The sequence below is a fragment of the Ichthyophthirius multifiliis genome (genome assembly GCF_000220395.1).
Source record: "Ichthyophthirius multifiliis unplaced genomic scaffold scaff_1120509250915, whole genome shotgun sequence".
NCBI classification, from domain to species: Eukaryota; Ciliophora; class Oligohymenophorea; order Hymenostomatida; genus Ichthyophthirius; species Ichthyophthirius multifiliis.
Window position 1 is genome coordinate 30,117 of NW_004086378.1, and position 16,016 is coordinate 46,132.

Genomic DNA, 16,016 nt, shown 5'->3' on the forward strand with positions numbered 1-16,016 from the left:
TATATATTAATTTTAATTAATAGCAATCAAATTTCAAAAAATAAAAAGATGCAAGCAAAATAATTTAGAATTTAATCTTTAAATCAACTCCAGTAAATATAAAAGTAGCCATCTGACTAGAACTTAGAAAATTTAGAATTTCATCAATCATCTGTATAAAAAAAAAAGATTTTAAGTTTAACTATTATTGAATTTGAAACACAAAAAATATCTAAAAATAATAACTAAAAATCATATATAAACTAATATAAAGACAACTATAACTAACAAACAAAACAACTATCTTGTTGTTAAATAAATTCTGATATGCTATAATTTTCACCTGAAAAAAAAAAAAAACAAGACTTTGTAAGATTGGATGAGTAAAAATCAAGAGTTGAATTCGAAAATAAATAAGACAAATTAAAATACTAATTTGCTAATACAAAGATTGGTTTCTAATGTAGAACTTAGGCTATAAAAAATGACTCTTATTTGAAAAAAATGCCTGAATTAGATTCTGCTAATTTAAGATAAAGTTAAGAACATAATAAAAAGATTTATAATAAATATTACTAATATGTAAGGGATAATAATTTAAAAAAAATTGTAATAGAGCCTCAAATGAATTAAAATGGAGCTAATTTTAGACCTTATATTAATAATATGAGTAGTACTAATAGTCCTTCAAAATAATAATAATGGAAACATAATTAATTTGATATATAACTTGATTAAAAAAGTCCTGAGAGATAATTAAATAATTACAAAATGCCTTCTTATATTGAAATAGATGAAGATAATTCTAATGGAAAAATTTAATATAATAAAAACTCAATCATTTTTTAAGAAAAAAAATTGCCTTCTATTAATAAATACTAATAAAAAATTTTTTCACCTCTAAAATCGCCTTTAAAAATAGACATGTAGAAAAATTCACTTTATATTTAATAATAAATATAAAAAAAAATGAATATAAAAGATTCAACAATAGGCGAGAAAGGCGATAATATTGATAAATATAAGATTTAATATAAATTGAGTATTTAAGAATGTATTCCTTTATTTAGAAATTAGCTTTATTAAAGTATTTAAAACGAATAGTTTTTTTAAGAATATATTATTAATTCTAATTTAAATGCTGATTAATTTGTTTTTCATATTATTGCATTTATTTAGAGAGTATTTGGATAAAAAAATAACTCGGAAGAGTTTAAGAATTTCAAAGTTTCGGAGAAAATATAAAATTTTGTGTGTGATTTATGCGTTTAGATATTGAATTAATAATAAATTAATAGTTAAATTTTTCAAAAAATGTTTCATCAAAAAGCTTAATAGGTTCTTTCTTCGAAAAATTTAGTAGAAGAATTAGGAGGGTTTACCAGAATTAATGCTATTCTTGAAAGTGTAGTTAATTTTTTAAATTCAGACTATCAAATAGACATTAGAGAATAAGTTTTGTAATAAAAAGATGATATTTTAGAAGCTATATAGTATTTTTTATTAGGAAATTATAAGCATTTTGGTATTTTTGCGGAAAAAATTAGATAAAATTATTAAATGAGTATTGTAGATTTTTTTTTACTGAAATTTAGTGTATTTGAGGTATGTAAAATATAGAATGTTTAATAAAAAATATATTATGAAATTTTAGAAAAAATGGAAAAATGTAGGTTCTTTTTATTCGAACATGATAAGATTTTAAGCGATTAGAATTTCAAAGAATTTTTAGTATCTGAAATGTAAAAAAATAAATAGATTATGGTCTATTTCGAAGGTACTTAGGATTTCAATTTGAGTCTTTTTATTGATTTTTTTTTGAATTTTTTATATGGAAATTTAAAGGTGGGAGAATTTAAGGATTTTCTTTAGAAAAAAGTAAAAAATGGTGTTTTATGTGAAAAACTTGCTAATAATTTGGAAAATTTTGCTAGTAAATATTGTTGTAATAAAGATGTGATTGAATATTTTTAAACATATTTAGTATAAATAGAAATTAAGTTTTCTAAACTTAAGTAATTAATTATTAATAAATAAAATGAAAAGAAAATTATTGAGAACATTTAATTATTTCAATAAAAGTTTTTTGAATATATGGAAAATTAAATTTTATAGGAAAATGGTTAAATAAATTAATAGTATAAAAGATTAGCAAAAGATGGTATCTTTATTTAGTATATTTTATGTTTTTTCGATGATGAGTTTGAAATTTATTCAATTTTTGATGTTTTAGCAATACATTTTTTCATTAAAATTAGTAAAAATGTTTTTGAATTTTGGATTGATTATTTAAAAAGATTTATGTTATAAGAATTATATACTTAAACATAAATTGACTAGTTTTGCATATTATTAGATTATTATTCTTTGTTTAATTATATATGATTTTATATATTTTAATTTTTTAGAATATTTCTATTAAATTTTTTACATATATAAATAATATTTTTTAAGATATTTTTTTTTTTTATATATACAAAAAAAAATAAAAAAATCTAAAAAGATAAAAATAACTACATCAAGATATTACAGTAAAATATAAAAAAATAAATGCTAAACATATTCAAATAAGTTCGTTATTTTTCATTCCAAAAACAATCCACATTTGCATTCCCTTAATTAACATTCTAAGACCAGAAATATCCGACCAAAATACAAATAAAAAAGCAATTAAATGAGTAAGACTTTAACTAATTTTAATATAAATAATTGACAAAATAAAATTAATAATAATGGCTTTACCCTTCTACATAAACTTAATTATTAGTAAATTTTTGTATACAAGAAGAAGATTAGAAAAAAAAATTAAATAAATTATTTTCATAAGGAGCTTAATGTGTAAGAGCTTTACATTCAAAACAAATCGATTAAGTAGATTTATTATTTGATCAAGATTTCTCATAAGAAGAAATTTAGCATTTTTTGAAAGGTTTTTTATTAGCAAATTACAAATTTAAACTTGTTTAGGAAGAAAAAGCTTTAGTAAATTAAGAATCTGAAAAAGACTAAGAAAATAATGATTTGAAATTTTAACCAGTTTAAGATATAAATATACCAAATTCAAGCCAAGAAGAAATTGATTTTGCCTAAAAAGTTGCTTTTTATACTTTATATGCGCGTTAATTAAGTAATTTAAGGGCAAATGTGGTTACTACATCTTTTATTTTGGATGAATGCAAAATTTTGCATTAGTAAAATCTTTAAAAAATCCATTTAGAATATATATAAGGAGATGAATTATTAAAATAAGATTTAAATTTAATACATGCAGTTGGAAAAGCTTCATAGAATCCTCCGACTTTAATCAATCTCACATATAGAGGAAACCAGAAAAGCAAAGACATTGATATTGCTTTTATTGGAAAAGGTGTATGCTTTGACGCTGGTGGTTTAAATATTAAACCTACAGGATTTATGGAAACAATGTATTAGGATAAATGTGGTAAAAAAAAAATAATAAATAATATATAAATAAATAAATATATATATATATTTATATATATTTATATATATTTATATATGTATCTATTTATATATAATATTTTTTTTATTTAAAATATATTTTAATAGGAGCTATTAGTACTTTAAGTGCATTTAGAGCAGCTGTTGAATTAGATTTGTAAGTAAATTTAACTTGTACTTTGGGTGTTGTTGAAAATTTCCTTTCTTCAAATAGTTATAGACCTTCTGATATTATTAAAAGTCATAAAGGGCTTACTGTTGAAATCGGAAATACTGATGCTGAAGGAAGGCTTGTTTTAGCAGATTGTATGAGTTGGACTTAATAAAAATATAAACCCAAAGTATAATATATATTTTATTTTATTATTATTTATTTATAGACTATGATTGAACTTTCGACTTTAACAGGAGCATGTGTTGTCGCTTTAGGTGAAGAAATGGCTGGATTGTTTTCTAATTGTGATGATTTGAGTAAAGAATTCGAAGATTTAAGTAAAGTTACAGGGGAATTGTTATGGAGATTACCTATTCATAGTTCTCATAGAAAATAAATGAAAGGAACTTTTAGTGATTTAACTAATAGTGGGAAGTCTAGGTACGGAGGAGCTAGCTCAGCTGCGGCATTTTTGGAAAATTTTGTTGAAAAAGATGTAAAGTGGGTTCATTTGGATATTGCTGGACCTGTTGAAAGTAAATCTGATTAAGGACATTTGAGTGCTGGAATGACTGGTTTCGGAGTCTAACTTTTAATTCATTTTTTAAAATAAAGAGAAAATAAACTTTGAAAAATATTTGATTTATTTTGTTTTGTAATTTTTTAAAATTATTTTTGTTTTCTTTTTTTATATTCATTTAACATCAGAAATATAAAATTAAAAAAATTTATTTATTTTGTGTTTAAAATAAAAAAAAATATATATTAAATTTGTAAATATCTAATTAATAAAATAAATTAAATTGTTTATAATATTTTATATTTTATTAAATAAATAAATAATAATATTTATATTTTATATAATTGAAAATTAACTTTTTTGCTTTTTTTTACAAAATTATTTAGAAAGTTAAAGTATAAAAATATAAATTAAAAAAAAAAAAAAAATATCAAAGAAAGAAAGAAAGATTAAAAAAATAAAAATAATACTTTTTAAAAAAACTAATAAATAAAAATAAAAGAAAAAAAAAAAATATGGTAAATATATAAAAAAGCAAAATTTTAACAATTAAAAAATATATTTTATATAATAAAAGCCTAAAGCTCCCAAGAAAGTAACTAAATAAGCGAACAAAAAAGTAGAAAAAAAAAGAAACCCCTTATTCCAAAGCAGACCTAGAAGTTTCAGAGTAGGAGGAGATATTTAACCCGAAAGAGATTTAACCAGATTTGTAAGATGGCAAAAATATGTAACACTTTAAAGATAAAAACGTATTTTACTATAAAGACTTAAAGTACCTCCTTAAATCCATTAATTCTCTCGTACTTTAGATAAAAACCATTCAACTAACTTGTTCAAATTACTTTAAAAATACAAACCTGAAACTCCTTAAGAAAAAAAACAAAGATTAGTTGAAGCTGCTAACAACAAAGCTTAAGGAAAAAAAGTTGATTAAAAGAAACCTTTTGTTTTAAAATACGGTTTGAATCACATCACTACTTTAGTTGAAAATAAAGAAGCCAGATTAGTAGTTATTGCTCATGATGTTGATCCTATTGAAATCGTTATTTTCCTTCCTTAACTATGTAGAAAATAAGGAATTCCTTATGCTTTAGTTAAAGGTATATTATTTTAATACTTTCGCTTTAATAAATTTTTTATATAGGTAAAGCAGCTCTTGGTTAATTAGTTAATAAAAAAACTGCTACTGCTGTTGCTCTTACAAGTGTTAGACCTGAAGTAAAAATATATAAATGAAATATATATGAATATATATAATATATATATATATATATATATATATATATATATATATATATATATTATATATTAAATAAATTTTTAAAGGATAAAGTTGCTCTTGATAATTTAGCTAGCACCTTCTTAACTAACTATAACAATAATGAAGAATTAAGAAAAACTTGGGGAGGAAATATTTTAGGTGCCAAATCACAACATAGAGTTGATGCTTAAGCTTAAGCTGTTAAAGATGAATAACTCAAAAAATCTAAACTTTGATTACGATATTTTTATTTTATAAAAGTATTTATATGTGCATTCATTTTTATTAATTTAGAGAAAAAAATAAAAAAATATATATGTGTGTCAATGCCAATTTTTTATTTAAATATTTAATATTTTAATTTTTTATATAATAAATATAAATTAATTTATAAAATATTAAATATGTTTTAATTTTTTGATATACATATTCTATTTTTACATGAAAAAAAGGGAAAAATAATAATGATTTTATTATTTATATTAAATAAAATCTGTTTTATTATTTAATATGTCAATAATTTTTAGCAAACTTTAATTATTTTTGAAATCAAAAAATTATAAATATACAATAATATATGAGTAATAAATGCTCATTTGCTATCTTTTATTTCATCATCTCCTTCATATTCTTCTAAATATTTTTTATAAAAGAAATATTGTGTTATTTTTTTAAAAAGCTTATGTTTGTTAAGCTTTATAATATTTTTTATATCTTTAATTAGTTCTAAAGATTACTATTAATTAAGTTTTTAATTATTTATAGCTATATTTTAATATTATTCATTAATTACTTAAATATAATCAGATTAAATTATTTATGTTTTATTATCTAAAATATTTTAAATTAAATGAATAACAATAAAACCTTTTTAAATACTATTTATTGCAAAAGATTCTTACTCAATAATATCTTTTAAGCCTTATTATACTTTAGAAGTTTATATTATTTATTTTATTTTCTATTAAATTATTTACTGTTTATTATTTATAAATGGTATAAAAATAATATTTCCTTCACAAATTTATGAAAATTCCAGACTTTTAAAATAAAAATTATTTGAAAAACCCTATTATTATTTGAAAAAATTAGCAAATAAAATATCTAAACATGATTTTCTATTTGTAAAATTTTATAATATATATATTTATGTTTCTTCTTATTCAAATATTTTATCAAAATAATTCCATGGTCCTATCAACTAATCTTATATTTAATAATTTCCATTTACATCATTAATAGTAAACCAATTGTTTTATTCAGTTTAATAAAGTATTTTAAAATCGGTATAATTATTTAAAATTAAACTATTAAACTTTTTTCTAAATCACAATATACTTGGATAAATAATTATATTTACATATAATTGAACCTAATATATTAATTATAAATGTTTAATAATTATATTTTTACTTTAAGATATTTTAGAAATGAAATAAATAGCTGGATTATTATTTCCATAAGCTATTTAAGGAAATATTTTCTAAAATATCACCTAGTTCTTATCCGAATTTATCTTTAAAAAATTAAAATTCTGTTTTTTGAATTTTAGATATATCTAATTATTAAAGAAGGGCATTATTAATAATATTTTACTAATTTTTAGTATTAATTTCTTTATTTAAATTATTTATTTTTTCCTTCTATAAATAATTAAATATTTCTTTTCCGAAAATTTCAATTTAATCATTATTAGGTTTATCTTAAATTTAAAAATTTTATTATTTTTTATCATTTTAATTACAATGTTTTAATAAAATCAAGTTTTATTTGTAAAAGTTAATTAATTATTTATTATCATAATAATAAAACTAAAGTTCTTCTTCTTTTTATTTATTATCTCTTTATATTTTTAATAAAGCTTTTATTTTTTATCTCCATAATTATAATTTAGTTAATGGTAAATTATTTTAATTTGTATTAATATTAGGAATTATCTTAACTTCATTATAATTTTTATCTTATTCTAAATCAATTAAAATTATTTTATTACTATTAAAATCATTTTCATTTGTTGTTAATGATTTCATAATCCTTTTTTCTATTTACTAATTTTATGAATAAAGACTAATATTTTCATTTCTTATGCTATATTTTTTGTATGTTATTTATCTTTATGCTTAATTAGGTTTTTAATCTTGTTTAATATCTTAAATTTATTCTTTTTTTTTCTATAGAAGATCAAATTAATGACTAGTTTATATTTTTAAAGTACCCTTTTTACCTATTAATTTAAATATTTCCCACATATTACCACTTATTAAAGAAAGAATAAATATAGAAAAAAAATTAAAAGTATTAAAATATAATAAACTTAAAAAAAAACTATCAAATTTATAAGCATAATCAAATTAAATTTAACTCCATCCTGCTGAAATCGAAACCTAAAGTAAAATTAAAAAAGCGCCTTAAATAGAATTAAAATTAGCATAACTTAATATATATTATATTTAAAACAAAACAAAAAAAACAAAAAATTATGTTTTTACCTACAAGAATCAAAATCTTAATTTTCCTTATTTTAAATTTAATAAATAGAGCACATTTAACTAGTGTATTTAGAGTTTTAATTATACTTTCTGGGATGAATTGTAGTAAAAATTTCGACTCCAATAACTGAATAAATATAAAAAGCTACAAAAAGAATAATTGAAAATCTTAATACTATGGGTATACAAATGAATATTTAAGATATTAATTTTTGGACTCTTTAAATTATTATATATAAATTTGAAAAATATTGCATTATGTTTCTATCTCTAATATATTTAAGATATTTTAATAATTTAATTATTTTTTTTATTTTTAATAATCTTATAGCATTAAACATTTTAATAATTCTATGTTCTACTACATTATTACCATAATTATCATATAAGAACTTGTATTTTTTATTTAAAACAAAATAAAAAAATATATATATTTACTTAAAATAATATGCTTAAAAAATCTATTTGATTTATATTATTATTGAAATATTTTTATACGCCTAAAACAATAATTTTAGCAAAAGCCTCAAAAACATTTACTAATAAGACAAATGATTCTAATATTGAACAAAAATATACTAATTATATAACTTTTTAATGATAAGCAACAAAATTTATTATAATATTTACAAATGCAATAATTTCTACAACTAATATTAATTATATACATTTTTTTTCTAATATAAAATATTAAAGTTTAAACTTATTATTCAAATATTGTCTGAAAATAATCCAAAATTTATATGGTTTCATTTTTAAAAGAGACAATTATGTATTTTATTCAGTAATATCAAGTAAATTTAAAAATTAACTAATATCAATAAAATTAGTTTATTAAATATTTTATTAAGAAATTTCATTCCATAATTATTAAGCTAAATGTTAAGATTATTCCCATACTTCTACTTTTCCATAAACATATTCAAAAAAGCTAATAAATTTCTTCTTTTTAAGTATCTTTTTTTTATTACAAAGGCATTTAAAACAATAAATTAATGCTTCTCTTCTAATTATTCTATCAACTTTTTTTTTTATTTATATATTGAAACATGAATACTATAATTTTTTTTATTTACTCAATAATAAATTTAATCTATGTTAAGTAAAATCATTATATAATACTGCAATAGGTATAGGTGAAAATAAAAGTAAAAACAAAACTAAATATGGAATATAATATAAAACATAGAATTTAGAAACATTCAAAACAGGTAACATTATTTATGGCCATAAGTCAAGAGTACTAATAATATATAAAGCATTTGCTGTTTTGAAAATATTTTTATAATCATAAGCATATTCTAATAAAATAATAAAAAAAAAAATTAAAAATATTTGTTTTATACAATCTTCATTAGTATTATCTAATCCATGCATTATATTTATTCCCATAAAAGCCCAAAAAAATGTTATAATGGCATAAAAAATTATTATAACTAAAAAAGTAGTACTTGAATACATAATACTTTAGAAAATTCTGCTTATATTTTGTGAATTCATAATTATTTATATCGGTCTGAAAATTCTACCAAATCTAACAATAATTTATTTAGGAATATGGATAGTATAAATTAATAAATCTAAAGATATTATTGTAAATATCAAAGTTTTAATAATAAAGATTTTCATTTTTAAAATCACTTATTTTTTGTTATATTTTTTATATTTAATAAAAGAAATCCTGTGTATTATTTCTAATGTAATATCGATTAATTGGAATTATAGAATAAAAAATTCAAGTATAATATGTATGCTTTATTATTTATGACTTACACTTTAGTCATATTAATTTACAGGTTCAAAAAACACTAAAAAAGTATGAATTATCGTACAAAACTATATAAAACATGTCCAAATGTAGGATGTTTATATAGTCCAAATTTACAAAATAAACTTTTTTCTTCTTTTTCTTCATCTATATCTAATCTTATTTATCTATAAAGCAAACCATCAATAAGAAATCTGTAGGATTTTTTTTATTAAATTGATAAATCTAATTTTATTATTAACTTTTAAATTTATTCAAGTTATTTTTTATCTATAAATAAAAAATTCTTTCTTTTTTATTTTAAAAGTTCTTTATTTATATTTTTTTAAAGATTATTTTATTCCAAACAATCTATTTATTAAATCGACATATTTTTTTTAATAAAAATTATTTTAATTTAATTAAAAAATTAAATAAAAAAAAAAATTTAAATTTTGCTTTATAAAATAAAAAATTATCAAAAATTTTTTATAACTGTATTTTTGATTTTTATCAATTACATGGATTTAATAATCATCTATTATTTTCTTTTGATAGTAATAACACTACTTGGAGTATCATTCTTATCTTCTAAATAATAAAGAATTTTCTTAAACAAATATAGATGATGAAATTTAAGGATTAACAGAATTTAATAAAAAAAAAAATTATTAATTTTTAAACATATATCTATTTCTTTGCAAAATAGATTGTAAAAGGTTTTAATTATTTAATGTTAGTTATTTAATAAATTATTTTATAGAAAAAAATTAAAACAATTTTTTTATATTATTTATGTCAAAATCTTATTATAATTTTAAAAAAAGTAATTTTTTTTATATTATTATTTGATTTAGTTAAAAAATTAAAATAATAAAATAATATTTTAATTTGATATATATTATTAAATTAGTTTATATAATTTAATTAAAAAAATGTCAACATAATAAGAATTTAAAAAAAATTACAAATATTCCATTTGTAAAAATAACATTTACATATATATATATATATAAATATAAATATATATATATATTAATATATAAATATATATTTATAGATATATATGTTTTAATATATATCTATAAATATTTTTAAAAATTAAAAATTAATTATTATTTTAAAATTATCTTAAAATTACGATATTCTTTTTATTTATTCTTTTTTTAAGTTTATAAGGTTAATTTATTTATTGAAAAATATCTTGATATAAAATTACTATTATTAAAGAAATATCTACAAAATTAATATTTATATTTATATTTATTATTTAATTTTTTTATATAATTATTTTACTATAACCTTATGCAATTAATATCTGTATCCTATATTATCCCAAAGTTAGATATTAACAGCTTTTTTAATAAATTTAAGTATATTAAAACTTAATATTATAAGCCGATTATAAAAATACCAAGATTATTTCTATTTTACTTATTAATACTAAATTATTATAGATATATATTTTTCATTACTTTCTTATCTATAGAAAAGCTTTAGTATTTTTTTATTTTATATTTTTTATAGCTTTAAAAGTTAAAATTTTTATTAGAGTTTGTTTTCTATTTTTAGTTTTTAATGAATAAAAATATTATTATGTTTATTTCGTATTCTTCTTTATTTTAATAATAGTCTTCTTTATAGAAATTTTTTTAAAAACTTAACTAAGAAATTTTTACTATTGAATCCAATTTTATTACATAAATGTTTTTATATATAGAAATTACTTATTATATGAATTTTTAAAAAAATAAATTTAATTTATTTTTGATAAAAAAAGAAAAATATTATTATTATTATTATTATTATTATTATTATTATTATTATTATTATTATTATTATTATTATTATTATTAATATTATTATTCTTTTATTAAAGATATAATAATTTATTTTTTTAACTTAAGAGGTTAAATATCATAGATTTTTTAAATAAATATTTTATATATTATAATATATTTTAATAATATAGAGAAATTTAAATATTTTTTTTTTATTTATATAATAATATTACTTTGTTTTATAATTATTATAATAAAATATATATATTAATATTATATATAATAATTTAAAATTTAGATATATAAAAATTTTAAATAATTATAAAAATTTGATTTTATCTTATAATAATGAAAATAAAATTATTATAATTTATTCTATTATTTCAAATTTAAATATTATAGCTTTTATTTACATAAAATTCAAACTATTAAAAATTCCATTTTTCAATTTAATTTTATATTTTCGACAATTAACATACTTATTATTTTTATTTTCTTTTAAATCTATCAATAATTTAAATATAATAATTCTAATATCATTTAATAAATCAAATAAATTAATTTTAATATTAATAAATATATGCTTCAAAATAAATTTATACATATAAAATATATAAATTTAAATTTATTATTTATACAAATTTTATATATTTAGTTCTTTCATCTTAAATTAAAAATTAATTATAATAAATCACTCTTTTTTTAATTTAAACATTAAATAACATTAGTCCTCCTTTAAGGTCACAATTTTAAGCATAAACAATAATAAATAATTATAGTTAGATATAAAATTTTTTATTAATATATGTTATTAATACTAAGAATATATTAATATTATAAATTAATAGTAATTTTTTCATTTTTTTTTAATTTATAATAATAAATATAATTTCACATTAGCTTATTTTTTTCATTTTTTCTAAAATAATTAATAATATTATATATCAAGCAAGTATTTTAATGCTTATTTGGAATCATCTATATTTATTAATTACAATTATATATATTCAAACATTGTACTTCAACCAAAAATTGATGAAATTTCTATTTAATATCCCTAAAAATATTAGTTTTATATTATATTTTTAAACTACTTTATCTTATAAAATTATTTATATTAACAAACACTAAATTTTTTATATATTGGTAATATAACTTCTACTGTCTGTATCAATTAAATATCAATTGTACTATATTTTTTTCCTGAGGTTTTAATTTTAATATTCATTTAAAAATTGTGCAATATAACATTTTGTTATATTCTAATTTTCTCTGCTATTTATTATTTTTTTCGTAAAAATTAAGAGATTTAAATACCAATAAAAAATAATATTTATAACTATGTTTTTTATTATTTTTAAGAAAAAAATTAATGATATAAAAATATCTTAAATAAAAGATATACTATATTTGCTATTTTTGAATTAAAAAGTTTTCACTCAATTATAATTATAATTTAAATAAATTATTAAGTATTTTTATATAGTAAATTCATATTAGTAAATATATATAATTTTTAATACTTAATTAAAATAATCTTATTTTAAATACTCATTTACAAATATTCTTTGAAATTTTTATAAATATTATTATATAAAAATTTACATAAAATATACTTAATTATCAATTAAAATTATTTATTTCTTTGAAATACATATAATAATATTAATTTAAAACAAAATTTTTATTGTTTTAAAAGCATTTAAGACATATATATTAAATTATTTTCTTAAATATTTTTAAAATATATAATGTTTAATTTTTTAAATTATTTTTCTATAACTATTTATAATTTTTTAGTAATTTAGAATAAAATTATATTTTTGATATTTATATATAATTTTTTTAAAAGAATAAAATATTTTTTTATTTTATTTTTTTTAATATAAAAATAAATTTATTACTAACTTTCTTTAATTGACTTTAAAATACAATTTCATTAATAAAGAAAAAAGCATTTTTTTACTAGAACTTTATTGATAAAAATAAAATTAAAAAGATGAGTAAATAAGCTTCCTCAAAACTTCGAACTAAAGGTAAAGTTGCATAAAAAGAAAAATTTATATTTTTAGAATAAGACAATGTATAAAAATAACCAATAATATAAATAGACGAAAAAGAAAAGAATATTATGAAAAAAATGTCCGGACAATTAAAAATTTAAAAGTAATTAAGTAGTCAAATTGAAATATAATAAACAGAGGATTAAGGTGATCAATATATTTAAAAAGCCTCTTAAAAAAAGTAAATAAGTGAGGAAATAGAAAAAACAGAGAAGATGAAAATTCAGCTTACAAAAGATCTTTCCGATACTCCAACTCCAATAAATCTTAATATTTAGGAAAACTAAACATAATAAAGTAAAGAATCATAAATGATTGATGAACATTTTTAAAACAAATCTTTTTAAAAAAAATAAACAAATAATACATAAAAATTAAGCATGAAAAATTTTAGAATAGAAGAAAAGCCTCTATTTAAAATTCAATAAAATAAAGAGTTTTCATCAAATTCAAAATTATTAAAGACATAAAATACTAATATAATAAAATAAAATAACAATACATCAAAAAAATATTTATCATCATAAATATAGCAAGAAAATAAAAGCTATTTAAACCCAATTTAGATGAATATTGGTTAAGAAGATTACACTGAAATATAAACATAACCATTATTAGATTTAAAAAAAAATGAATAATAGTAATAATAATATAATTCTCATATATAATAAAATACATAATAATAAAATATTCATAATTAATATTAAATATAAATACAATCAAATTTTCCTTCATAAACATCTTCATTTAATTGCGATTCAAAAGAAAATGATTAGTTTATATAAACAAAAAGTAGATTATAATAAAAGGCATTAAATATAATAGATATAGAAAAAGTTACAATTAATAATCATGATTTATTAGGATAAGGTGGATATGGTAAAAAAAGAAAGAAAATAAATAATTATATAAAAATAAATAATTATAAAAAACTAAGGTACTGTATACGGTGGTACATGGTAAAATATAGACGTAGCAATAAAAGAAATGCTTTTAAGTTACGAAGAATTAGGTTCAATGGAAGAAGAAATAACGATAATGTCGAAAAGTCGACATCCATAAATGATAATAATGTACGGAATATCTTTGAAATAAATAAGGTAAAATAAATTACTCTGTTGGATAATAATGGAAAAAATGGAATAAAATTTAGACTAATTTATTTTCGGGAAAAAAATATAATAAATTGATTTAAAAACAAAATTGAATATTTGCTAATAGATTATTAGTGGTGTTAATTTTCTTCATGGTTCTGATATTATACATAGAGATTTAAAATTATCGAATATACTTCTTGATAAAAAATTAAATGCGAAAATTACAGACTTAGGAATTGCAAAACTTCTAGAAAATAAAGAAAAAACACTCAATATAACTGTTGCTTTTACAGCAAGATATGCAGCACCCGAAACTGCTATTGATGGAAAGAGTTACCTTAAATCAGATATTTGGTCTTTAGGTATTATGGTTTATGAAATATTTTTAGAAGAAAGGGCTTGGAAAAATGAATCTGTAAATAGAATAATTATTAACTTGTCATAAGAAAAAAGTCCTTTTGAAAAAGGATGGGAAAATATTATTAATAATTAAATTATTGTTGATGTTATTAAAGGAGCAGTTGATTATAACAAATAGACTAGGTTTGATTTAAATCAAGTTTCTTAAAAAATTAATAGTTTGAAATTTTGATTAAATATATAAACTTTATTTATTTAGAATTATCTATATTATTATTTGATAATTTTTTTTACATGTATGTGTGTATAAAAAATAAAACTAAAATATTTTTTTTTTCACTATTATTTTTATTTTATTTTTAAAAAAAAATATTAAATAAAATTTAAAATTAAATATATATATATATATATATAATTATTTTTTTCAAAATATATTGCATTTATCAATAGTACAAGCACCTCTATCTTATTAAAAAGTAATTGGTTAGATACCTTTCTAATCATTATACTCTATGCAACTTTTAAAAGGTTCAATTATATCTTTAATAATAGCTTTTCTGTCCATAATAGATTATTTGATTGTAGTAGCTTCTTTAATATAATATTCTTTTAAATATTCAAGAATATTAATTCTTTGTTCTTTGTCTAAATAAATATCGAATTTTAAAATAATGTTAGTAAAGCCATCAAAAGGAGCATTTTAACTCAAATCTTTAAATTAAACTTAAATTTTGGTTTGAATTAATTCTTTTTCGAATTCCTTATAATGGATACTTTCATAAATTTTATCAACAGGAATTAATAAAGTACAAAGTTATTTATAATCATCACTTTCGTGAACTGATGAGTATCTAGAGTTTTTTAATTTCCCAAGTATCAATAACTCTATAATTTATAAATTCTAATTCACATCACATGACCAAACATTACTAAATCCAGCCTCATATATACTTCTAAATTATAAATTAGGAGTTTCTTTTAGTGATTCAGCTTATTTACTTTCATTTTATTTATTTATTGGACTTGCTTTAAATTTTATTCTTTTTTTTATTTAATAAATATAAATAAATATTATTATTTCTTTTTATATAGAAAATATT

At 17.2% G+C, this 16,016-nt stretch overlaps 3 protein-coding genes across 3 annotated transcripts, besides 15 other annotated features; 2 read left to right on the forward strand and 1 right to left on the reverse strand. All coding sequences in view use genetic code 6, as the record gives it.

The window, feature by feature from the left end:
• Nucleotides 1-2,529: 2,529 nt before the first annotated feature.
• On the forward strand, nucleotides 2,530-5,738 carry IMG5_111970 (hypothetical protein; the record flags this gene model as incomplete). The annotated part of the gene is made up of 6 exons (XM_004034791.1): nucleotides 2,530-3,421; nucleotides 3,550-3,782; nucleotides 3,822-4,178; nucleotides 4,693-5,218; nucleotides 5,263-5,336; nucleotides 5,445-5,738. 6 exons carry the CDS (start codon nucleotides 2,530-2,532, stop codon nucleotides 5,613-5,615), a joined length of 2,253 nt encoding a protein of 750 aa, XP_004034839.1. The 3' UTR covers nucleotides 5,616-5,738.
• Nucleotides 3,431-3,469: a microsatellite.
• Nucleotides 3,435-3,465: a microsatellite.
• Nucleotides 3,443-3,521: a microsatellite.
• Nucleotides 3,459-3,500: a microsatellite.
• Nucleotides 5,345-5,436: a microsatellite.
• Nucleotides 5,356-5,427: a microsatellite.
• A 233-nt stretch (nucleotides 5,739-5,971) lies between the features above and the next one.
• On the reverse strand, nucleotides 5,972-9,245 carry IMG5_111980 (hypothetical protein; the record flags this gene model as incomplete). Its single annotated transcript, XM_004034792.1, has 7 exons — nucleotides 5,972-6,012; nucleotides 6,740-6,751; nucleotides 7,595-7,812; nucleotides 7,869-8,260; nucleotides 8,307-8,890; nucleotides 8,945-9,169; nucleotides 9,215-9,245. The coding sequence occupies 7 exons, from the start codon at nucleotides 9,243-9,245 to the stop codon at nucleotides 5,972-5,974; spliced, it is 1,503 nt and encodes a 500-aa protein (XP_004034840.1).
• Nucleotides 9,246-10,613: 1,368 nt separating this feature from the next.
• Nucleotides 10,614-10,683: a microsatellite.
• Nucleotides 10,618-10,707: a microsatellite.
• A 693-nt stretch (nucleotides 10,708-11,400) lies between these two features.
• Nucleotides 11,401-11,491: a microsatellite.
• Nucleotides 11,492-11,547: 56 nt separating this feature from the next.
• Nucleotides 11,548-11,586: a microsatellite.
• A 1,322-nt stretch (nucleotides 11,587-12,908) lies between these two features.
• Nucleotides 12,909-12,965: a microsatellite.
• A 147-nt stretch (nucleotides 12,966-13,112) lies between these two features.
• Nucleotides 13,113-13,171: a microsatellite.
• Nucleotides 13,172-14,089: 918 nt separating this feature from the next.
• Nucleotides 14,090-15,193, forward strand: IMG5_111990 (hypothetical protein; the record flags this gene model as incomplete). Its single annotated transcript, XM_004034793.1, has 2 exons — nucleotides 14,090-14,099; nucleotides 14,397-15,193. The coding sequence occupies 2 exons, from the start codon at nucleotides 14,090-14,092 to the stop codon at nucleotides 15,146-15,148; spliced, it is 762 nt and encodes a 253-aa protein (XP_004034841.1). The 3' UTR covers nucleotides 15,149-15,193.
• Nucleotides 14,119-14,149: a microsatellite.
• Nucleotides 14,353-14,391: a microsatellite.
• A 752-nt stretch (nucleotides 15,194-15,945) lies between the features above and the next one.
• Nucleotides 15,946-16,015: a microsatellite.
• The last annotated feature ends 1 nt before the right edge of the window (nucleotide 16,016 follows it).